The 25,470-nt window shown below is 33.8% G+C and overlaps 3 protein-coding genes across 4 annotated transcripts; 1 reads left to right on the top strand and 2 right to left on the bottom strand.

Moving 5' to 3' along the window:
• Positions 1-258: 258 nt before the first annotated feature.
• LOC132627519 (14-3-3 protein 7) lies at positions 259-4,592 on the top strand. The gene is made up of 7 exons (XM_060342904.1): positions 259-419; positions 2,216-2,522; positions 2,680-2,767; positions 2,938-3,047; positions 3,448-3,593; positions 3,940-3,974; positions 4,396-4,592. Exons 1-7 carry the CDS (start codon positions 353-355, stop codon positions 4,411-4,413), a joined length of 771 nt encoding a protein of 256 aa, XP_060198887.1. The 5' UTR covers positions 259-352; the 3' UTR covers positions 4,414-4,592.
• A 521-nt stretch (positions 4,593-5,113) lies between these two features.
• On the bottom strand, positions 5,114-8,683 carry LOC132627518 (uncharacterized). The gene is made up of 5 exons (XM_060342903.1): positions 8,001-8,683; positions 7,169-7,382; positions 5,704-5,796; positions 5,513-5,598; positions 5,114-5,426 (listed from the first exon to the last, which is right to left on the bottom strand). Exons 1-5 carry the CDS (start codon positions 8,411-8,413, stop codon positions 5,273-5,275), a joined length of 960 nt encoding a protein of 319 aa, XP_060198886.1. The 5' UTR covers positions 8,414-8,683; the 3' UTR covers positions 5,114-5,272.
• Positions 8,684-15,203: 6,520 nt separating this feature from the next.
• LOC132627517 (probable protein phosphatase 2C 9) lies at positions 15,204-23,258 on the bottom strand. 2 transcript variants are annotated; one of them, XM_060342901.1, is made up of 7 exons: positions 22,689-23,253; positions 22,449-22,488; positions 21,568-21,807; positions 21,184-21,460; positions 15,549-15,703; positions 15,341-15,474; positions 15,204-15,261 (listed from the first exon to the last, which is right to left on the bottom strand). In XM_060342901.1, the coding sequence occupies exons 2-7, from the start codon at positions 22,476-22,478 to the stop codon at positions 15,240-15,242; spliced, it is 858 nt and encodes a 285-aa protein (XP_060198884.1). In that variant the 5' UTR covers positions 22,479-22,488; positions 22,689-23,253; the 3' UTR covers positions 15,204-15,239. The 2 variants fall into 2 exon arrangements, with proteins under 2 accessions (XP_060198884.1, XP_060198885.1); XM_060342902.1 differs by lacking the exons at positions 15,204-15,261; positions 22,449-22,488 and having other exon boundaries at positions 15,337-15,474; positions 22,689-23,258.
• Between the last annotated feature and the right edge of the window lie 2,212 nt (positions 23,259-25,470).

The raw sequence follows: 25,470 nt of genomic DNA, 5'->3' as shown, positions 1-25,470 counted from the left end.
CATCCTCTGCATGCTTAATCCAGCGGCTAATGTTCTATCTAGCCTCAACATGGACGGTCCAGATTTAACTGCCGGCGATATGCGGAATCCAAGGCAAGATTTAACCGCCCATTGTTCCCAGTAAACCAGTAACAGTGCATTCCCCTTTGAAAGCAGTTACCAAATGCCGCATACGTGGAAAAAAGTTAAATAAAGAAAAAGAGGAAAGGTACCTTAATTTAGTCATTTTCTTACTAGACAAATCAAAAGAAAAAAGAAAAGAGTCCTAAGAAAAGGTAAAAAGTGTTCACATATAAAATCATCCTCCAGTATAATTCAACAAGAACATCCCCAAAGAAAGAGAGAGCAAAAAATGGAGAAGGAAAGAGAGAAACAAGTTTACTTGGCTAGGTTGGCTGAGCAAGCTGAGAGATATGATGGTATTCTTTTTAATTTCACTTGTTTTATTTCTGTCAGTAAATATTTAGTGTTTGTTCTTTGATGTTCACAGGGTTTTTTTTTGGTTGCAAAATCTTGAAAGAAATAGTGGTTGTTCTTTGGTTTGGTCGCTAGATTTTTTTTTGTTTTTGTTTTTGAGTTTGCCTGAAGTTGTGAAATTGTTTGCCCTTGAATTGGTAATGTACAATCAAGTGTTCTTTCTCGTTGATTTCTGTTGTTTTTGTTAATTTCAAAATTTAAAAAAAAAAACAAATTAGACTGGAAATTGCCTTGTTGAGTTCTTGGTGTTGTCTGTTGTAGACGGTTTTAATCCTTCATGAAGACTGAACCGTACCTTGTATATTAATAACCAAAAGGAGAATGAATACATGTGCTCGAGGTATGAAGTGCCTAACCTCATATACAGTTTGTTAAGGCCTAGTGTTGAAAAGTCCACAAAATTAGGACCAAAGGTCACTATACAGAGGATGAGAGTTCATGAAGAAAGAAGCCCTTTCGACCAGAATTATTTTCTCTAAGAGTACTGGTTAATTTTGAGATCAATTGAGAGAGCTTTTACCAAGGTGTATAAACAGGGAAACTATTAGTGAATATTTTGCCTTTATGGTGGAACTAGGTGGACGAAGGGGGTTTCGTCGAAAAAATTATACTTGGTAAATAGAGTAAAAAGGGTTTTTTTTTGGTTATATAGAAGCTTTTGATTTCCTGGACATAAGCAGAAATTCTAGTATAGTAGTGAAGGGGGTTCAAAAGTTGCTTTAGATCACAGGTTCAAATCTCAAGTATCACATTTTAGTTTTTTTTTTTTTTTTTTTTTTTTTTTAAATCCCCTTGTATAGGTTTCTCGCTCTGTCACTGAGCGAACAACTGAAATGAACTTGGAGGAAAAACATTTGCCTTTATATTTGTTGTCTAGGTTTATCTATTATATCACATAGCAGGACATGTACTTGTTAGGTAGTATGAGGTACTTGCACTGGAAAATCCTGTGGAAGCTATGTGAATGTATATCTCGACATTTAAGCGGAAATACCCAAGAACTTGGATTATGCTGCTTTGTTTTCCTTGAGAAAGCATTGCGTCCTGGCTCATGATCAAGTTAAGGGCATCCTCCTTATCCAAAAAAATGATGAAGTTAAGGGGATTCCAAGATTTTAGTGGTTTTGGAGAATGCTGGTTGAGGTCCGAGTTACAATGTTAGCACATCATTTTGCCAAAAATGGGGTAATATTTCATGATTTAGAAACACATTTTATGATTGATATTTGGTAATATTAATAGAAAACAACGTCTTAAGGTAACTGATGTCATGTTGAGAGATGATTGCCTCTCTAATTATTCTCTAGGATGAATATTATAATGTAAATTCAAGAATGGATGAAGCATCATTTGAGCATAAAGAGGGTAGATTGTCTTGATTGAGTAGGTTTTAGCTTTTCTTATTTAATCTTTCTTGATCGTGGAATTAGTCGAGTTGCACGCAAGCTGGCCCAGACACTTATAAAAAAAAAAAAAAAACTTGTTTAATCGTTCTTATAGAGAAGAAAGAGGTCGGGAGAAAGAACTGTTGCACTTAGAGGCAAATAGTGCGAATGAGAGGAGGCTTGAAACTTTCAAATTCATAATAAAAGTGCTGTTGTGCTTACGGGCAAACAATACAAATGAGAGAAGACTTGAACCTTTCCGATTCGTAATAAGCTTGTGCAATCTTGTGTTTACTTATTCTATTCGGTTTCTTTGAACTTCTGATAAATATGTTGTCTGCTTTTTGCCCCAGAAATGGTTGAAGCAATGAAGGCGATTGCTAAGATGGATGTCGAACTGACTGTTGAGGAGAGGAATTTGGTGTCAGTTGGTTATAAGAATGTAATTGGAGCAAGAAGGGCTTCATGGCGGATATTGTCTTCAATTGAACAAAAGGAGGAGAGTAAGGGTCATGAACAGAATGTTAAGAGAATAAAGACTTACAGAAAGACTGTTGAAGATGAGCTTACAAAAATATGCGGCGACATTTTGTCAGTGATTGATGAGCACCTAGTTCCTTCGTCCACTACTGGAGAATCAACTGTCTTCTACTATAAGATGTGAGTTGCTGATTTATTTGTGATGGAGATGAATACATATTTGTTTTCCACGTGACCACGTTTTAATTTATTTAAGTTAGTTGTCTTTCTTCCCTTTTTACCCCAAAAATTGATTGTTGAACTTACAAGTTTACCCCTCCTTTTACTTCACCTGCAGGAAGGGAGATTACTATCGTTATTTAGGAGAGTTCAAAGCAGGGGATGATCGTAAAGAGGCGGCTGATCAGTCACTTAAAGCTTATGAGGTTTCTTTTTCGTTCCACACTATCAGATTTGGTTTAATCTTCTTCTATGCTTATATAAAAGATCTGCAGCATTTGCTTCCTATATTTGTTGTTTATGATTGCACATTATTCGTATGTTTTATTTGGTTTTGTCTTATTCTCGATTAAAGCTTATTGCTCTATTTTTGTAGGCTGCTACTGCCACCGCTAGTTCAGATCTTGCTCCTACTCACCCAATCAGACTTGGACTTGCTTTGAACTTCTCAGTCTTCTACTATGAGATTCTGAATTCACCTGAGAGGTTAGAGAACTATCTTATGAACAGAAGTTATAAATGTTATGACTAGACAGAAGCTGTTAAGTTACCCTTGTTTCTTGTTCCTCATATCACAATGAAGCTAGCTTGGAGATAGTAGACATGAGGCTTTTGAAAATGGTTTTTCTCATTGAAATTGTGAATGATTTGATGATATTGAACTGTTGCCTTTTCAAATAAAAGTATAGATAGAGTTCAAGAGCAATGAGGAGTTAATCTAGTGTAAAGAGGATCAATGGATAATTTGGGTTATCTATGAGAGTATTTGACCTTTCTTCTTTATATTTGCACATTTGATCTTTCCTTGGCGAGGTAATTTAACTTGTAATCTGCTTTTATTGTGGATACTTCTCGTGACTTATTTCATTTTCCTCTTTTGAACCAGGGCGTGCCATTTGGCCAAGCAAGCTTTTGATGAAGCTATTGCAGAACTCGATAGCCTAAGTGAAGAATCCTACAAGGACAGTACCCTTATCATGCAGCTCCTAAGGGATAATCTCACTTTGTGGACATCTGATCTTGAAGAGGGAGGTATGTCTTATTGGGATTTTTCGGAGTCAATTCCCTTCATTATGGTTTGCCGATGATTATGATCCAGGTTTAAATGCTTGCATTTTGAAAATAGGGGAGAACCTGTCACTTTTAGCAATTAAAAATAGCATCTCTTATGCCGCTTGGACCCATAAATTAATTTTAGAATGCTATATATTGATCAGATTTAAAGGGATATATGATGAGGAAATGAAAATGGGCGTTTCTTTTGGATTCTCATCAGCGAATAGGATTTATTGACTCATCCTTTTGCAGAACAAGTTAAACATATATGTAAAAGATTTACCGATTTGAAGTAGTTAACCTGTGATTATTATTTTGACAGGTGAACATTCTAAGGGTGATGAGCGTCAAGGGGAGGTATGATTTCTAACAGTTCATTTAATATCTCTCGGTATAACTGGTCTTTGAAGCTTTTCCACGTGGAGGTGTTTACTACTTGTGTTCTAACTATTGGGTAATGGGAATAACTCTAAGGAGTAGAATTCTCAGCCAAGTGAGGTTCCGATGTCAAAATGGTGAAGTGTGGCTTCTTACTTGTGCTGTACAATTGTGTATTTTCTGGCTATATTTTTGCATAGGCTTTTAGGCATAAAACATAAGGCAGGACCAACCGACGTAAATTCTTTACAATGTGATCTTCATGAAAGAATTTTACCTTTTTTTAGCTCTCGTCTACATGCTCCATATATCGGTAGGTAGCTTGGACAATTGACGTCTGTCATGTAACATTAGTCACTTCTCTTTTTGTTTTTTTGTTTTTTTGTGCGCGTCTTTGCAGAATTCGGTGAAGCTTTAGAGGAGACGAATCATCGTGATGGTGGCTCCTCGGAGATGTTAGCTTGTGGAAAGTCTTTGTTTTTCATATAATGTTCAGGGATTCATGCCTATTGGCTTGTATTTTCATCCTTCATACATAAACATTCCCAGAGTACTTGTCGTTTTCAGTTGAAAAATTGCTGCCTTTTTTGTTCTTCATGATTTGCATGTACTGGCCTACATTTAGATGCCGCAAATGGGGAAGTTGGGTCAAATCAACAAATGTATTATGACCTAACCGATCTAGCACTGTCTCTAGTGAATATAAGTTGTGTCAAGATGGGTCAATAACTCGCTTATGACTCAACACGCCTAACATGAATTGATTTCTTCTCTTATTCTGCTTCTCTCTGAAAAAAAAAAGAAAAAAAGAGTGCGCGCTAATATTTTTTTCTTAAATTGTTAGCTTTAGTTCTTTCAAATTTAGGGTTCACTCCGTTGGGTCTAGTCGACAAATGGTTCATAATTTAACCAGTTTAAACTTGTACGGGTTACTAAAATGGGTTGATTTTGTCTTTTCTAGCTACATCTCTGTGCTTAAAGCAGGATAGTATTTAGTACATATCATTAGATTTGTGATTTTAACATATATTTGTGTTTCATGGAAACAACCATGCAACATACTACGGCGCTTCTTCGAGATCACAAAAGAAAAAATCATAGCTGGGACGAAAGCTGTGTGCTTGAGAACCGTTGGACTGAATATATAGAAGTTAAAATCTTCATATGATGGTGTCTCAATGAGAGCTACAAGAATTGCAAAATTTGAGATCATACATTATGGTTTTCACCACTAATAGATAATTTTCCCAAGTTACATAATTAAGGTGGCAAGTAAATCATGTTTGGTTCTGAGCATTCTTAGGAGGAGGAGATTTTGTGGAACCCAAGAGAAAGGATTTCAAAGGCTTATGGAAGTCTCTGGGTTTCTCATAAAGAAAAGCATGGCCTGCATTCTTGATTACTACCATCTCAGCATTCTCCCCTAAATGCCTGCCCAAAGTATTCACATGTCAGTCACCAATCCAACAAAGCATATAAATATAAGCGAAGAGAAGTACAAATAGATATCAACTAACCCAGTTGGGGTAATGAACCTTTTTAATCTGTGACCTAATTCTAAAGGAAATATCTTGTCTTGATCTCCCCACACTATTAACGTTGGCTGCAAAAGGAACAATATTAGGAAAAATTCATGATCAATGTTGTTATTAATGTAGTAGGGGGTGTGTAGACACCATTATTAAAGACAAGGAAAAGGGAAAAGAACCTGAGTGATCTTAGGTAGATCAGATAGCTTCCTGTCTTTGGCAATTGCAAGAAGCAATTCTTTCTTCTCCTCTACATATTGTGTGAACATTTCCTGCTCATAAATAACACTAAAATACTCATTTACTATTTCATTATAATATTAGGTTGAAGAAGACATGAACGAGGTAAATTCTTATTAAAAATGGGCAAAAATCTTAAAAGACGGATAACATAGATTGAAGACCGCATTTCCCATCCGTCATCTGTGAATTGTTAGAATTACTTACTAGCATAAGTTAATTTCATTTTCGAGGTTATAGAGGTTCGTTTTCTTTTTATTTTTTATAGTGGATGACAAAGTGTTTGACCTCATTTGGTTTCCCTGTTCAATAAAATTAGACGTTCCTTCTCCTTGTGATAAAGAAGAATGAAGATCGTGGCCATTTAATTTATTTTTAATAAATGGATTCCAAAAATGATCTAACAGAAATTGGTTTAGGTAAGCAATATAAAAAGAAAAATATATTTTTAAAATAAAAATAATTTAAAAGTAAAAAAAAGTAAATAAATTAAAATTTAAAAAAAAAAAAAATTAACAAGTAACCATGTAATTATAGGGTGTAATTACACTCTCCAATTCTCAAGATCCCCCTTGAGAATTGGAGAGTGTAATTACACCCTCACAATTACATTAATTCTCACCTAACCAAGTAATTACTTATTCAAACAAACAAGTTAAACTGTGTAATTACACCCAATTCCAATGGGTGGCTTTCCAAACAGGCCCTAAATTGGTAGATCTATTTCCTCAACTGCCCTTGAGGAGGCATTCAATGTCTTTGCTTCTCAACAACATATAGTTGAATTTAAGAAGAAGAAAACATTACTCCCTTTACTTCATCTTATTATGTGACATAAGTTGGAATACTAGAACCCAATTACGTGAATTCGAGCATAAAACTTTCTAATTTTTTTAAAAATTAAATTTACATATTTTAAAATTATATAAAAATATTATAATTCAGAAACTCGTTACTAGGTGAGATACTGATCAATTCAAACAGCATTTGTGTAAACCGCGAGATAGATTAGAACATAAAATTTAAAAGGAAAACTTCTTGTAAGCTACAAAAATAAAATGAGAGATTATATATTACCGAATATACCTCCATTTCGGCTAACATTCCTGGATTAATTGGCACTAGATCATTTTGTAGTGGAATTAACTTATATATACAGTCCATAAATATTTATATTTTCAATATAATTTAACACTAATCAGTTTTATTTTACGGAATTCCTGTAATTATTTTTTAACTGATATACTAATAGATATTTTATTTTCTCATTCAATACTCCTATTAACCTTTGGTCTGAAAATTAAGGTGCCTCGTTAGGACAGGACAGGAGAAAAATATGTTAATTATGTAAGAGGCAGACAAAGATGTAAGAAAAATAAAAAAAAATTGAAAGATGAGACTTACATCAATGAAGTCAGTAAGCAAGCAAGAGGGCAAAACTTTGGCCGGAGCTTTTACAAAGGTATAACCCATCAGCTCTCTCATTTGTTCCGCCGTCTGCGGCAGCAGAATATTGGCCGCATCCTCCACGCTGCTCACCGCAAACAAACCTTCTTTCAAATCTTTCTCCTCCAAACAAACCCCTGCGCAGCATATCACCACTTTCTCCACACAATCCCTAATGTTTAGAAAAAATAATTTAAAGTTGTAGGAAATCAAATTAGCTAGAATTTGATATTTTAATTTATATCTAAATAGCATTTATTGTCATATTTATAGAGAAATAGAGATTCCAGTTTTTAATCAAAGTATATTAAATATTTCATAGGGATTTTGCTAGTTATTTTATATTCCCTCCCTCCATTTTTACTTGTCTGGTATTAACTTACACACCCTCTTAAAAAATCATAAATAGAATAACAATTTTATTATATTACCCCTAATAATTACTAAGTCATCCGATGATTGAAATTACCCAAACATACTTTAAAAATTGTGCCGTCACTATCAGTTCATTGAAACTCTCAACCCAATAATTAATAGCAAGGGTAAAACGGGTATACAACAACATATGCAGTATAATATCACAAGCAAGGTCTGGAGGATAGAGTGTCTGCATATCTTAACCGTATCTGGGTAGAAAGTGGGTAAAACAGGTGCAGATTGATAAATAATCTCTTAGATTTTTAAACTTGACAAATTAAAATGAACATCTATTTTCCGGGACAAGTAAAAATGGAGGAAGGGAGTATTGTGAAGAATTTTCAGATATTTATATAATATATATTTCCTTCACCTAAATTGCGCCGCCATATGATACGCCACGAACCCACCATAGCTCAACCCAACAACGCTCATCTTAATCACCGAGTTGGCTTCCATGACTCGTTTCACACACTGAGCCTGAAACGACTCAGTCCGTTCAGACCGAGTCGTGTACGAGTCACCAAAGAATACTAAGTCCGGGACGTACACGTTGAAGTGTTTCGAGAGGATTCGGACAGTTTCGCTCCATTGCCACATGGAGTTAGCTCCGAACCCGTGGATCAACACCACGTCGGGTCGGGTCGGTTTTCTTGATTTGGGTACCCAACAATGCATTATGGTCCCATCTTTAAGGTCAGTGAAAGTAGATCGGAGACCTCGACTGGTGAAACTGGACTTGAGGCAACTGTTTTTTGTTGCGGTAAAGCTAAAACACTTTGGCATCACTGAAAAATGGATTTTTACAACATGCAAATTAATTTAACACAGTGTGTGTGTGTTTTGTGAGTTTGAGAAGAAAATCTAAGGTTGTGGGGAATTGTAGTGAAGAAAGAGAGAAAGGGCAAGAAGAATTTTCTATATTTGTGAATTATATTTGCAGAGGTCAAAGGGAATGGTCAAAGGACATAGATGAGTGTGTGTTTTTTGTTTTTTAAGTATTTGAATAAAGGAAATGTTTCCATTGCTGTTGGCTCCTCTTCATGTCTTAAGTATGAATATTGTGGGAAAACAATTACAGGAATAAATGAAGAAGCAACAGCAGCGTAAATGCATAATTTATAAATTATACACGTATATTTCCTTTTTACACAAAATTAAATATTTCTGTTTTTTAAATTTGTTTTTACTGTGAGCCTATTTGGAAAAGCTGTAGAAATGTCTATTTTGAAAAATACTTCTTATCAATAGTGATTTTTGAAACAAAAGTATGTTCAAATAGTTGCTTTGGTCAATTATTTGTGTTTGACCTATATATTTTTTTAAAAAAAAATATTAAGTGCCACTTTACAAAAAAAGAAATGAAATTACTACTAAAATTTGTTTGATACACAAACATTTATAAACTTAACTTTGTCCAAAAAAAAATCAAAATTGTTTATTTATTTTTAGGAGGAATTAGTTTTTTTCAGTTTCCACTTGAAACTACAACTAAAATTAAAAAATAACTTGACTAAACCCTTACATTCTATAAACTAAGTGTTTATTTTGATAAATGAGGTATTTTAGCCTTTCAAAAGCTTGACCAAATAAATTATATTAGGCTGCGCGAATTCGAATTAATTGGATATAACGTGGGTATCAAATACCGGAGGGAGAGAAAAAAAAAAAAAAGAGAAGCAAACATGGCATGATAGGAAAATGAATCGACACTTATGTGTAATAATCCACCCTTAATTTCAGTTCTAGATTCTTGTGGCTAAACCCCACGCTAGAAAATAGGTTTGAGTTGTAATTTTTTCCAGTTAGATCACCTATTTTTACTCTTTGGTAACACCGTGGAGTCTGGAGTTTAGACAGCTTTTAGGAAACGTTTCTTAAATAAGTGCTCTAGAAACTTCTATGACAAATACTTTGAATACCTTATTACCAAAAAGAAATGTAATAATAATAATAATAATAATAATAATAATAATAATAATAATAATAATAATTGATACCTAGTTATCATCGTAAGATTTTTTTTATTTTTTTTTTAGTATTGCTTTTAAAATGTAGTAATTTAAATTGAAAAAATCACGTTATACTTAAACTCTTAAAGAAGAAGGAATCTAGATCCTTAAATGTTAATAATTCCTTGCTGAAGATTCGTAAAACCATTAATCATGTGATAATCAATATCCTCGGTAAAAAAATAGGATGAGGCGATGAGCCTTTCAAGATAAAAATAAGTTTGACTAAGTGATCCAATTGACTTCGAAATTATTATAAACCTAAGAAATGTATTTTAGTTCTAGCATAAATGAATTAAACTTTATTTACACGTCTTAACGCATTGGATTATCATATATTCAACGTTGTTGAGCTAATTTGTTTTTCTAAAAGCATGAAAATAAAGTCGTTTAGCATCCGAAACTTCTCGATGACTGGACAATTCAATAAAAATATAAGACGATTAAGGATAAAAAGAGCACGATATGCTTGAAATTTTAATGTGGAAATTTATAAGAAAGGGTCATTTCTCATTTCTGTTTTCATTTTCTAAGTATATATTATTAAAAAGTTCTCGTTTTTCCAATGATAATCTAACATCTCAAAAGAAGACTCCCGTGTTTTGAATTCTTTTCCTAGACTTTTTATTCTTTTTTTCCCCAAATTTGCTTATCTATTTTTCTTAGTAAAATGATTATTCTATTAGTAGGATGTGTAAAATTCATTGGCAATTCCTTCACGGTAAAATTGGACGTGGTAAGTAGTTATGTCTTTCATTATATTGTTAGTTGTTAAGCTCTATTTTATTATCATGTTTCATTTGATAATGCGAGCAATACTTTGACATAATTTAATCAATTGACCTGTATAATGTGAGCAATCTATTTCTTAGAATAGTAGATTGCTCACATTCGCTTGTGTGCAGGTCAACTAATTATATTATGTCAAAGTATTGTGTGTATTTTTTAATGATATAACTTCTCTAATTTATTATTATCATTTAATTAGAATTTGCATTTTTAATTTACGCGTGACACTTATTTAATTTAATTTACGCGTGACACTTTTCAAGCATTAAAGTCTCGGCAGCCACGAAATTTTTATCTTATGTTTGATTACTGCTATGATTATTTAGGAAAATGGTTTACCACCTTGGACAGCTGTGCCAATTTAGAATAGAAAAGAATGGTTTATTGTCATCATTTCAACATGTTCTCAGAAAATTTTCAGTATTTTAATTCAAGGAAAACGAAAGAAACAAAAAGAAAGGGATAGCGTTCAGTAAGTGGTTGTCGTTAAAAGGAGAAGAAGGGGTCGTTGAACAAAACTAGATCTACATAAATTTTTCTAGAACATTTTATGACTTGTCACTAATTTTTAAAAATTAAAGAAGCATGGGTAATGTGAATCGTGTCCTCGTCAAGCCCCATGCTTTCTTATTTTGAAAATTTATTGAGTAATTAATTATGCTGATCATCATGTCATATTTCACGGGATAGTTCGACATTAGTCAAAGCTCGTCACCAAAATTACTCCATTTGGGTATGTACAGGTAATTTGTTGAGTACTCCCTCCGTTCATTTTTAATTATCCAATATTTTAAAAATAGATTTTCACTTTTACTTGTTACTTTTAGCATATCAAGATAAGACAATTTATTTTTTTCTGTTTTACCCATAGTATTAATTACTCACTTCAAACCATTTTTAAAATTCAATAAAAATATGCACCAATTAATATGGATACAGTGCTAAATTATGCACTTCATTTATTATTTCTTAAACAGCGTAAAAAATTCAAAGTGAATAAGTAAAAGTGAACGGAGAGAGTTATTATTAAATAAAGGGATCATAAACTAAAACTAAAACTCTCTCCGTACCATAATAAGTGTTACCTTAGCTAATTTTTTTTTGTCTCATAATAAGTGTCACCTTAGGATATCAATGCATATATTGACTAGTTTTTTCCATCTTTGCCCTTAGATAAAAAATGACAAATGATGATGGTTGAATTCCCAATGTCAAAAGATGATCTAGTTGTGCATGCTTTAATCATAAAGAAGAAAAAATAAATTTTTTTACGTAAGGATAATTTGATAAACTTTATACTTTCTCATTGATTTCTTAATATATGTGTTTTTGGTTAAGGTAACACTTATTATGGGACTAGAGAGAGTACATTATGAAAACATTACTCAAGAAAAATGCGGATGTTAGCTAGAGAAGTTGTTCTGGTCATGCCATGATTGATTGTCAACGACGTGGCAGCATTTGGATACATGATCCTTTTTGGGATCACTTTAAATTATGTTGAAGTTAATTCCATTGGCTAAATTCCTAAGAAAAGGTCACCCAGCGAAATTTAATCCACCAAACTAATGAGGAACAAAATTTAAAGCGGGTATCAAAAACGAAATTCCATTAAGATCATTTCCAATTAAATATATAGACTTCCATTTTATGACAAGCAAGATACATTAAGTACAAAAACGAATGATCAGTAATCGAGGGCGAGAATTAAACTTAGATTGCAAAAATTTAATCGAGGTCGAGAAGTAAGTTTAGATAGCAAAAATTGCTTCATTTTCACGAATAGACTTTTTTTCATATTGATTTGCATTTTTTTGTAGAACTATAATTACGAAGTAAATTAATTACTCATTGTTAAAGCTGAGGTTGAAAGACATCTGTATTATTTAAAACAAATCCTTTTTTCTTGGCAAAGGTTGCTAACTAGAAGAATAGGTTATACTATTAGTAAAAAAGGTTTCAAGCACCCGAACAAAATACGCTTATCCTGGAGCTTATGAAAGCAAGACCAATGTCGAAACAAGAAGTGACAAATAAACGAGTTAGATCAAACTTAAAGCAGGTAAAAATGAGTCGAATTAATAAACTGAACTCTACAATCCATGAAAATTTTACTAAGATTTTGCCATGAGTCGAATTCAATCAGAACTCTACAATCCATGGAAAATTGCAAACCGCACCTCTATGTTCTTATTAAGGTTGTTCAAAATCAAATCGTAACGGATAGTCCAATTGCAAAATAGGTTTATTGACTTATTGGTATCGAATTTTCGAATTAACAGTTGTGGAGCGCTTATCGTGCGGGATGCGATTTGCTCAATTTCCTTGATTTAGCCGTTAAGAAATATAAGATTTCATTTCTACCTTATGTATAATATATAGTCATCTTAAAAATCCTAAAGCACTCAACAACCAAGCCATATCAAGGGGATGATGCTTAAACCTCAGAAGAGTTCACACGACAAAAAAGATGGTCTAACCATAATTTCTCACGAAGATAGAGCAGCATTTTACTCAATGTCTTGGACATAATTTTGACACCAAAAGGTGAAATCATATCACACAAACTGGCAGAGGTAGGATGCCATTTTTATTCAAGAAAATGAATATTTGTTTGTGTATGTATTTCTTCTTCTGTTAGGCGTTAGCACTTCTATTTATTGGATACTTTTTTCCTACTTACCGTTGGTTAAGATACAAATTTATTTTTGAAGATATTATTAATTTAGCAAATATGCACCCCTAGCTCTTATAGGTATGAGGTTTTGATTCTCACAAAATTATTCAAGTTTCCTTTTCACTAGAAATAATAAATCAAAAACCCCTCAATAGTATAAACCATTAATTTCCTGAAAAATCGACTTAATCAATTCAACTAACAATACATTTTTTGGTCAAAGAAACTAGCATGAAAAAAATAAAAGAATAAGGATATACTTAACTAAAATAGAAATGTACCAAGACGAGGGAAGCCAGAAAAAGAAAGGAAACAAATGTGGGCAAAAATAAACCCTCGAACTGAAATAAATATATGCCCCCAGAACAAAGCCACAAGAAATCGATCCTCAGATCTCTGCCCTTGTAGCTGAAAGAAGAGGCTATTTTAATTTCTAGAAAATAGAGACATTATTAACTCACATAACCATATTCTTCAAAAATCTAAATCCCAAAAAACAAAAAACAAAAAAAGAAGAGTTAGCACTGGTTTGCATTAGATTTCCCGTTTATACATACTGAGAACAGAGGCCCTTATTTATAAGGTGGGGGCTAGGGTTTCCATGGATCACCTTATAATGGCAAGCTACTCCCTCAAGTTTCTATTATCTTAGGAAATGCCCATTGGAATTGATCTCTTGTTATTGATAAATTCTTATTTTAATCCTTATATAATAGGACCTAACTTATGTAACAATCATCAATTGAAATTTGTGTTTTAGTCTATAATATGTTATATTCAATTTGTAAAAGCATATCACCCTCAAATATGAAGTAATAGTACAAACTTAATATAACTAATGATAACATGAGTAAAAAAATGGTGTAACGGTAAATAATTCTGAAATGGATCAAAACTGCAAATTACAAATAAGAATTTACCAATAAATAAGATACCAAAAATATTATTAACTTAGTAACTAATTCTCATTTGTTTTCAGAAAGTATTGCAAACCTTTTTGAAGATTAACTAATCTAGCAGCCCAATATTAACAGTAAACTAAAAATAGCCATATTCTTTTGTGTTTTACCCCATCTATGAAGTGAGGAAATTTTACTCATTTTAATAACCAGTTGTGTCAAAATATATTCTCCCTGATTTTTAGCACTTATTTTGCATAAATTAGATTTCAGAATTAATAGTAAACTATTTTGATTAAAAATATTAAGACTTATAGTACTAATTGTGTGGTTCTAATTTATACAAAAATCATCTTTCAATGCATTTAAAAGGTACACTAGTAGATAAATAATCCAACGCTCAAAACTTTTTGAGAATCTCTAACAACACTTCAATGGCTTCCACAGTAGAGCATAAAAACTTGCCCATAAAGATGATGTGTTTTCGTTATTAGCAAGAGGCATTTCTTGAATATTGCAAAAGGATTTATGAGAAACACTATCCAATTTTGGACTAAAAAAAACTCAAAACATTACAACGTAATTGGTAGAACTAACACTCAATATCCCAGAGCCTCACATGTAGAACTTGAAACTTCATGACAATGATGATTTTTCAGTTGCAGGGTTGACATGGCAATCTGTGAATTTCAGTCAAAATTTTCTCTTCATGGAAAAGTAACAATAATTACAATACTAAACAAGATGTAATGAGGAAGGGACAAAACTACTATTAATGTATGAATATGAGCTGTGACTAATACCAAAGCATAAATGAATCATTTTTTATTCTTCCCTGTGGAGAAGTGAGCACAGAAATTGCTCTTGTTCTATTTCCAGGAAACAGAAAGAAAAATAAACAAAGATCATTGGTACCACATGAGTGTTCATCGTTTAGGCATCTAATTACACCAATGAAAATACCAAAGCTAATTACAGACACTCTCCACTTGTAAATGGAGATTTAAACCTCTTTAGTTGTTTAGAAACAACACCATATGTACAAGACCAGAGACCAATAAGACCTCTAATGAAGTAAAAAATATCGAGCTTCACATGTCCTGCAGGCATCTCTATATACTCCTAACTTCGACAAATATACCAGATGATGTAAATATGTCCACTCCGAATGTTCAAATGAACTAAGTGACCTGATTAACGTCATTTGATTCCACCAGCCTTCTCGCAAGCTTCGCTCAAGCGGTCAAATTCGATACCCTGGTATGTTTCTAGGTTATACTGCATGCAAATCACTTATCTCTGAAACTATGAAAATATGGTAGGAGAAGTAAATCACCTAAATCTGACGACGACACAAGATATATCATCTTTGCTGTCTCTCTTCAACGCTTCAGCTATTAATTGCTTGGCTGCTTTCTGGGGATCTTTAATTCTTCTAGCTATATCGACTGCCTCTTGATTAGACATCACCTGAATTAATAAATCAAATGATGGAACTCTTGATCACAGCTCTGGAAACAGAAAACTAAGGAAAACACGCATACCTTCCAGAGGCCATCACTTGCAAGGACAAGAATGTCACAATTGACATCAACGTAGATATCGAGAATGTCTGGATCTGATCGCAAATGTGATTTAAGACTCTTATCCCCGAAAGCACGAGAAACAGCTAGCTGCCCGTTCACCCTTGCAACATCCCCTGACAAAAATGCAGGAAAGTCATCAATAAAAATACCTCAAACTTTTTCCTGAAGAAAATTGGGCAATGGAACCTCCAACCTATTGATATTACATCAAGATACATAGAGCATCACTCGCAGGCCCTTTGGGCACCATTATACCGAAAACAACCACCACCTACTGCTACTACTAATAATAACTAAACATAATGTGAAATGGGTGCACGTGAAGCTACTAATGCAAGCAGTGTAAGCAAATAGTTCAGAAACATAGGGCAACCAACACAAATCTACTAAGGCAAGCAACTAAAGCAAAAAAAGTCACAAGCAAACGACAGCAACAACTACACCTGAGTCCCAAATAGGTCACAAGCATAGTGCAGATTTTAGCAATAAGTTTCTCCCGATGATAAATGGTGCATTTGAAGTGTGTTAATTTGAGGAGTATTAAAAAAAAAAAAAAAAAAAAAAACTGTTCCTGCACTAAAGAGTGCAGAGAGTCAATTTTAGCTACTTGCAAGAAAGATGACAAAAGGATGCAAGAATAGTCTGGCAAATACATATGGGCTCAAGCAACAATACTTTAGTCCAGAAAGCAGAAGCAGGGTTACGTATACACCTACTGGCTGATTACTGAAGTGAAAATCCCCTCTGTTAACTCACTATAGAAGTTATTGACAACGCTTGACGAGACAAGAAACGAGAAAGGAGAAGAGGAGAAAACACAGAGACAATTAAGAGGACAATATGATGCTATTGTATTATTATATTCTTCCCTTTTTCAGAAGCAAATAGGACAAGAGTATCTATAGGTACCTGAATCCTTTTACTTGCAACTGATTAGAAATCCACAGACAACAATCAACAGTACCAGTGAAAATTTAAGCATAAGGACTTAGAGAAAATTTAAGCATAAGGACTTAGAGACAGATTAAAGTATTAGTGATCAAGTTAATGGGGAGTTGATGAAACATGTCCTCCCATTGATAGGGCCATATGGATTTTAAGACGATGAACGCAAAGTTTTCCTAAGATCTCAGTTAAAAGTTCTACTAATTTTGATAAAGTTACAGACAGGAATTAAAGTAAATCAGACCTATGAACACATCCAGAGTTTTAAGTAGGTCTAGTCACACTGGCGGAGCCACCTTGTTCAAAGGGTGTGAATTGACGCCTCTCGCTGGAAAATTACACTGTTTGGATAGGTAACTTTTAATCTACATATACTATATTTGAATCTTCTTGAATTATTCGTGTGGTACTCCTTTATATTTTGGATCCCCATGGTTAAAAGAATTGGCTCCATCACTGTGTCTACAGCTTATTAAAGGGACTTCGGTTTTCATAAAGTCTTATGTCTTATTACAAAGTCCTATATGACCTAATTTCCGAGCACCTAAACAAGTAAAGAATAATATTAACTCAGAAAGATATCCTATCAGGAGCATATCTGCAGATTAAAAAAGGTATTATTTTGGTAAATCTGATTTCTAAGACATTTAAGATTGACTATCAAGGTCAAACAAGCATGCGCAACTTAACACACTAGCGGTACTTAGCAAACATTAATAGCAGAGCCAAGATACAAGGGGACAAAACATAAAGAATATCTTAACTGAAAAATGTTTACGAAGAAAAAAACAAAAAGAGGAACGATGCACTTCCACGGGACTTACTTCAAAATTTATACAGACTGGAATTAAAGTACATCAGACCTATGAACACATCCAGAGTTTTAAGTAGGTCTAGTCACAGTGGCGGAGCCACCATGTTCAAAGGGTGTGAATTGACGCCTCTTCGCTGGAAAATTACATTGTTTGGATAGGTAACTTTTTAATGCATAAAATATATGTTGAATCTTCTTGAATTCTTCGTGTGGTTACTCCTTTATATTTTGGATCCCCATGGTTAAAAGAATTGGCTCCATCACTGTGTCTACAGCTTATTAAAGGGACTTCGGTTTTCATAAAGTCTTATGTCTTATTACAAAGTCCTATATGACCTAATTTCCGAGCACCTAAACAAGTAAAGAATAATATTAACTCAGAAAGATATCCTATCAGGAGCATATCTGCAGATTAAAAAAGGTATTATTTTGGTAAATCTGATTTCTAAGACATTTAAGATTGACTATCAAGGTCAAACAAGCATGCGCAACTTAACACACTAGCGGTACTTAGCAAACATTAATAGCAGAGCCAAGATACAAGGGGACAAAACATAAAGAATATCTTAACTGAAAAATGTTTACGAAGAAAAAAACAAAAAGAGGAATGACGCACTTCCTCGGAACTTACTTCAAATTTATGGAAATTTGATAGCTAATAATTTAAAAGAAAAATGCAAATTTTCAGGGAAGATTTTGAATGCTTGGAAGGCAGATTCTATATTGTAATCTAAGGGTTTGAAAATTATAGTTCGTACAATTTTAAATTTTTAATGCTGATGCGGAACTTCGACAATTACATAACAGATTGCACGTACGAGGAAAGTCATTAGAAAGGGTTTTCCAAATCCTTAGGTTTTTTAGCTAAGATGGGAAGCCCATAATGATAGAGCTATCAAACCGAGTAAGTGTTCATCTGCATGCTTTCAAACCACAAGAGCTTGAATCAACCATTCAGCGAAGGATGAAAGGATTTCACTAATCTGATGAAGATTTGTCAGAGTTTGAAGAGACATCGTATGAGAGACAACAAAAAAGAGTAAGTCCAGGGGTACTACAACTGTACAAATAAAGACAGATCCACCGCTACCTATGTGGCACCAGTCCTACATTTTGTCTCTGTGGACCGAGGAGAAAGGGGGCTCGGCGGGAAGAGGACTGTACCATGAGGGAAGCAAGGAGGTCAGCCTCTTTCAAATATACAACATGGATTCTGGCAATGTAGTTGGACTCTCATGTCGATCCGAATGAATCATCCTTTCCACGGAGGTAAATCTTTGCTTGCTAGGCAAGAGGATAGCAAGTTCCAAATTCTGTCTCGGTAGGACATGTATTTCTATACCGCTACCTATGTGGGGTAACCTACGCGGTCAATCCGCTTAAACTAATATTATATCCTGTCGAGAGTCAAAAGAAAAGAAGAGAACTCTTTTTTGGAATTGGTCATGTTACAATCTATAAGAAGAGCTCCTTATATAGGAGTCTTAGGTTACATAAAATGTGGTAAACAATTATTATGTACTCCTGACAAGGTAAGTAAATATTTTACCACAAAATACAAAATACATCCCGAGGAATATTATGATATATTTTCCAGTATTCTACTAGTTCAATTCAATGATGAACATAGAGATGTTGCAAATCTAGACACGACTAACTTCATGAATTCTCTCGACTTTTACGAGATCATACTTTCCATTGTCTGTAATTTAATTGGATACCGACATTTCATTCGAGTTTGAAATGATGTAAATCATCAAAGATAATTGTATGATGTCAGTTGATATTAGCTTTATATGAATGGACTTGATATCATAAAACTTGTAGAAAGATGTATCTAACGCTTTTGTTTATAGAAGTGTATCATTACTTCCTTTTCTTTTTTTTTTTTTTTTTTTTTTTGTATATATAAGTACATTCTCTAATGCCACAATAAAGAAATTATGCTCTCATAAAAGAAAGTTGAGAGGAAACGGAAATAAATATACCAAACAGCTATAGATTGAAGTAATAAAACGCAGAAGTACAAATCTACCTCAGGCAGCTATAGATTGGAAGCATGAGCAATTAAGTAACTTGTGGTAGGTTTAATTTCATGCTATCTCCACTCCATATTTAGTCGACTAACTTATTGTTTTTTTCCATTTCCAGTTCATGCAACTCTTGCTTAAATATAGAGTCTTCCGCAGACAAAATCTCAGAGTAAATAACATTTTGGTTCAGAAAAAACCTCTCCTGAACATTATTTGGAAAATTAGTGATTATCTGAGCATATTTATAATTAAGTAACCTATTCAAACTACCATTCTCAATCTCATCATTGATCAAATGAAGTCATCAGTATCCCTCCCTTTCTTCTTAAGGATGAAGACAACAGAGAGTATAGCACAAAAAGTATAAAATTACTACCACTCTGATTATATAACTTTCTAGCATTGAACTAGAGGCAAATCTCAAATCCAGCAAACTACGGAGAGAAACAAGAAATGACCCAGGAAAAAATAAAAAAAGGAAAGGACTGAGTATTGATGAGCAGGTCAAACACTCCTCCAATCCAATTTTATGTGACACGATTACTATCTGGGAGTTGCACAACTTTTTTCTTAGACTGATCTTCTTTACATTTTAAGATAATTTTTAGAACTCCAGATTTTGATACTTTCTCTATGGTTTACAAATGTGGAACTATTTTATGCCAAGTGAACTGATGTCCAGCAAACGCAAGATCTGGACAATTTGACCCTCAAGTTTCAAAGAGTGTCAGTCATTTAAGGATGGATTGAGTACATGTAAGTAACAAAATTTTGACTCCGATACACTCTTATTTAAAAGAAGAGAAAGCCAGCATTCCCAAGGATGCTATCATAATATGATTATTGGTACGACTACTGAAAACCAATTGGCACGATGGAAGCTAAAGACAAACAAAGGAGGAAATATGATGGTTCGACATCATATTCAAGAGTTAACCCCATCAAATTCTTTTGCACAGTTTGACTTATATATGGAGCATGACCTAGCTATCCTCCCACCTAAGTATGACCAGCTATGCAGTGCTATAGGAGGAAATAGAGTTTGAATGAAGTATCTAAAAAGAGGGAAATTTCCTAATCTCGTTTTGCTGCTGAATTTATCTATTGATAAGGAATATTTTTGGTGGACGATTAATTCTCAGTATTTACAAAAACATATAGGAACAAACAGGAATTTAGGAATTTATTTCCTAGCAACAGTTTCTCAACAATGGGAATTTATTTCCTTTTCAGACGGCAAATTGTGATCATATTTCATGACACTTTTAGCGTAAACCGACCACTACAATCTTAAAGAGAGGGACAGAGATGGGACATCAAGGTAGCTAAGAGAAGAAAGAAGCGCACATCCAACGAAAAGGGAACAATTTTGCTCATCGCCTTTATACGAAACCCTTAGGGACTAAAATTTCCATTCCCACAAGGCTCCAAATTAAAGGAATTAAAAATGCAAAAGGGTGATATATTATTTTGATGTAGCATTCAGAAATAAAAACAAAAACTGCAAGTGATTCAACAAGCACAAAAGATAGATGTGGCGGTGTAGACTATGTTACATGAGTGCATCCATTAGTATCTTTTGCACGATCAAAATAAATATAACAGCTTTATTGGACGATACAAGTCTTCTCACACCTGGAAACACATTTATAACAGACAAAACAATAAACCTTTCCTGCCATAAAACAATAAACCAATGAGTTTTACATGTTAATTATTGGGAATGTCAATCACACCAAACTTTATCTCAGACAGACATTTTTCAATAACTGACTACATTGCCCAGAATTCAGGAAAGCACCTGGCATATTTGAGACAAAACCTCCTCGGTCCTCAATGCTGCCTCGTTCTGTATTTGGTTCGTGATCTATTGTCATCTGAATAGCTTGACCACCCCGAGAAAGAACAGCTCGTGAATCTCCCACATTAGCTACCCACAATCTTAGGCCATTTATCAGTATAGCAGTGACAGCAGTGGACCCACCTCGGCCCAAATTAGAACTATTTGAAAGTATTGTCTGGTCAATTTTTTCATAGGCTTTTGTGATTGCTTGGCGTGGATCTACCCAAAACTCCTCCTAGTAAAAAACAAACTCGTAAATGAGATGCCAACCGCTCAAAATTTTCCGCTGCATTATATGTTTTAAAGCAGCAATCTGAAATTCAGGATGCAAAGAAAACCTACCTCCTCTAAGATTTTGGCAAACAGATGTTTTTGCAGATAAGAAGGAACATCATCCCCCAAATGACCATCATAAATTGCAAATAAGCCAAGCTCGTGTTCTTCTATCTGTACAAATTTTGCAACATGGTAATCTTCCATCGGATGATCAGCCTTCCCCTTCACTAGGCTGAAACCATACTTTATATTACCCTCGTGGCTTTTTCCTCTACCAGAGCTTGAAGAAGATTCTCCACCTACACACTGAGTAAGTAAAAGAAAACAGAAAAAGAGAAGTTAAAAGAAGTAAATCCACAACGGTGTTGAAAATAATGAAGATTGAAGACGAAGAACAGAAATATAACCTAGACAAGACGAGACATGAAATAATCAACGTCTAAGTGGAGCAAATTCAATCCAAAAAATATTTAAACTCCAGTTGATCCCAATTAAGCAAGGGTGCGTCAGCTAATTCACACATCATTTATATATAGTTGAGCGGCATACTTCCAGTTCAACTTTCCATCAGAAGTTCCGTGGCATGCAAGTTATTTATGCTATCCTTTTTTTTTTTTTTTTTTAACAAGAACCTTATGCGAAACTTTAGTGATTGCACTTAGAAAATCCAGTAACTAGATATCGTAAGTAAACGTAACGAGGGCTAACGTTACCTGAGTTGTCTATTACAATGGTTGCATTCATAGAGGAAAAGACTACTTATAAGGTAATAACTCTTAATTCATTTGCAACATCAACTAAGTGTTACTTCTGAGTTCTGCAGGACCTCAATCACACCCAAAGCTCAGTTCTTGTTTTTATTAGTGTAAATAAACTCATAAAGACACCATACTAAAATATCAACAGAAAACATAAAAAATCAAAATTAAACTAAAGAACAATATTACCTGGCCACCAAAACAGGCCAATTTAACCATCTTAAATAACCTGCCACCAAAGTAAAAATCAGGTCTTGAGAATTTCTAAGCATCAACCAAAAATTTCAACACACTGATCAAACTCTCAGGCAAAACCCACTCAAGAAACAACACAAACCTCATGAAAATCACACCAAGAAAGGGGGGGGGGGGGGGGGGGGGGGCGCAAAAACATACACTTGGGTCTATCAAGAATTCAGTCAAACTTACCAATTTTAAACACAAACAAATGATGAGTTAAATTTCTTGCATCACCAAGAATTTGCCCTTTTCTTCTTATGTGTTTTGCCGAACCAATTTGGCTAAAGAATGACAGTAAACAACAAGAAAGCCAGCTAACACTCAAACCCCTCACCTTAGCTTCACACTCACAACTGTCACAAGCTAACAACAAAAAAAAACTTCTCTTTTCCCCCTGTTTTTACGTTAATAGGAAAGAATTATTGAATCTTTTTCTTCTTTTTTTTTTCATAACCGTCTTCATGACAATATTTTTGGCTGTTTTAGGGAGAGACAAGTGTGGGCAAAATTGAAAGATTAATAAATAAAATGTTGACTTCCCTGTTTGAACATGTCAATAAGGTTTGTCGCTTGCGTTACGGTTTTATATATGACCACAAATCTTCTATTATACGTACGACTTTAAATATATAGCATTTCTCTTTGAAGCATTCATTGCAGATTCTATAAAATCTTGACAATTCTTGAGATCAAAGTTCTGCATTTTATAATAGGAACAAAGTTTTGACCATCTGCTACTTTTAATATAGTTGTTTCAATTCTCGAGAGTCAAATTATGTGAACTTTGACTATTTTAATTATTTTCATCAAATTGACATGAGAAAAATTGCAACGTGTAGTACTTTTCATATAGTTTTTTAATATTTAAATTTCAATTATAAAATATTGCGTCGATCTATTTCAATTTAGCTTCTAAAATTAATCAAATTGACTTAAAAAAAAAACTAAACATAACAACTAACAGTAAATTTCAATCATATTTCGCTAAATGAGTGATGACCAATGATCACAATTCAAATTGTAATGTACAAGTGCTAATTTTAGTGGCCTCACGAGTAGTCCACAATGTCTAGTTAGCACAAAAAACTTTGCAAGAGGAAAGTAATAAACTCTATGTGGTATCTTAATGTGAAGTCCCTGACAGAGTGCCGGATGATTAGGAAAGGCTAAGGTGAAGGATTAATAGACTTTCAAATTGAGAGTTGCTAAATTGCCACGCCAAATTGATTCAAATTTGATCACACTTATATAAAAATTACCATAACCTCTATTGCACAGTTTTAAATTAAGATAAACTTTGAAAAGAAAAGATAGAAATGACATTAAGTAAGCATAAATTATTAAATTTGACCTAAATAGACATATGAATTTTTCTCATTGGGTCATTATGGCCAAAATAGTATGGCAAAAAGACCTTGTTGTTTCAAAAATTGGTTAGCTTCTAAAAAAGAAGATATGTACATACCTTCGGCAAAGAGAAAAGTAAAACGTTAATTAAGATAGAACACAAATTCATATGGTAGACACGTTCAATATTAGCATATTCAAGAGACAAATGTAGAAGTTTTGTTGGGCCAAATGAACAATATTTACCATGAGTTTGGACTGTTGTTTATTCCTAAATCAGTGACTCAAAATAACAATTGAATTTGTATTTGGAGGCCAAGGACATGGAGATTATAATGTTCAAATATTAAGTTCTTGATTCTAAGAACTTTGCTTAAAATAACAAAAGACATATAGATAAAGATAAATCATAAACTAGTAGAATAAAGAGTAGGAAAGATCTTATCGAATTGTCTCCGGCGAAATTGTCAGGTAGCGTCGCCCGGAAAGTAAGAGCTTTTGTGCTTGCTACAAGCTGAGATATTATACGGTTTTTATGATGAAATCATATGAGTTACAAGTGAGGGAGAAGATTCTATTTATAGTCTAACCCTAAGTAACGTCATGCATGTATTCAGCCCCTCATAATGATCATTATCTACACGTTGAAGTTATGATATACGTGGGCGTGTAATCGCTAAAGTAATTCCAGATTTCTCGGGATCCGTTCTCTGGTGAAACTTATCATATTCGGTCATTGACGACCCACCAGCCACTTTACACAAGGGCAAAGCAAATAGTCTCTGGTGTACCGGGCTCAGCATAATCTAGGAACATGCCCAGATGTCGTTACTTGGGCACATTCTTGAACTTGCACCGGAACCAACCTTCGTCGAGTTGGTTCTGACCAGACTCGATCTGCCACGCCTTATTTCCTTAATCGTTCACGTGCCGAATCAGCATTTTGACTAATACAATTATGACATTAAACTAGATAAAGAAAAGGTGTGGAGTGGGGGGTGGACATAAAGTTTTTTTTTGTATTTTCACTAGTGTCCCTTACCCGCATTAGAGCCGACTATAAGTTTCTTTCCATTTTTTTATCTTCTCATAAATATTGTTTATTTCATAATACTCATGTTAGAATGATAGTAGTTGACTTCTACAATAGCTCCAAACCAAAAGTTTCTACCTGTGTATATTTTAGTCCAGCTAAATGCTAATCATGGATTTTGTGTCCCAAAAGAATTGCGCTTTTTTTCCCAAGGTCCTTAGCTGACAACTTTTCTTAATCATATCCCACCTATGCATTATTATAAAAGACATCCCTGTAGAGTTATTTAAGCTTTGACTATTGAACATTCGAAAAAAATAAAAAGTCGGGATATTAATTATCTTATCTTATAAATCCACTAAGTGTTATGCTAAACTTTACAAAAGTTTTATGATCATTAATAGTCCCTGTACTTTTCTTACTATTTTATTAGAGTTGAATCTTGCGTAATTGTTAAACGGATTTTTCTTGGAACGAGTACTAACAACTCTTTACTAACAATTAATTGTTCACCAATTAGTCCTCGCAAAAGTAGCATGTCTAAGGTATCAAATCAATAGATCTTAGTTTTATTTCCATAGAGACTGGAGT

Source organism: Lycium barbarum, chromosome 2 (genome assembly GCF_019175385.1).
Source record: "Lycium barbarum isolate Lr01 chromosome 2, ASM1917538v2, whole genome shotgun sequence".
Classification (NCBI taxonomy): domain Eukaryota; kingdom Viridiplantae; phylum Streptophyta; class Magnoliopsida; order Solanales; family Solanaceae; genus Lycium; species Lycium barbarum.
Note: the sequence above shows the minus strand (reverse complement) of the source record. Positions and strands in the feature narration are given on the sequence as shown.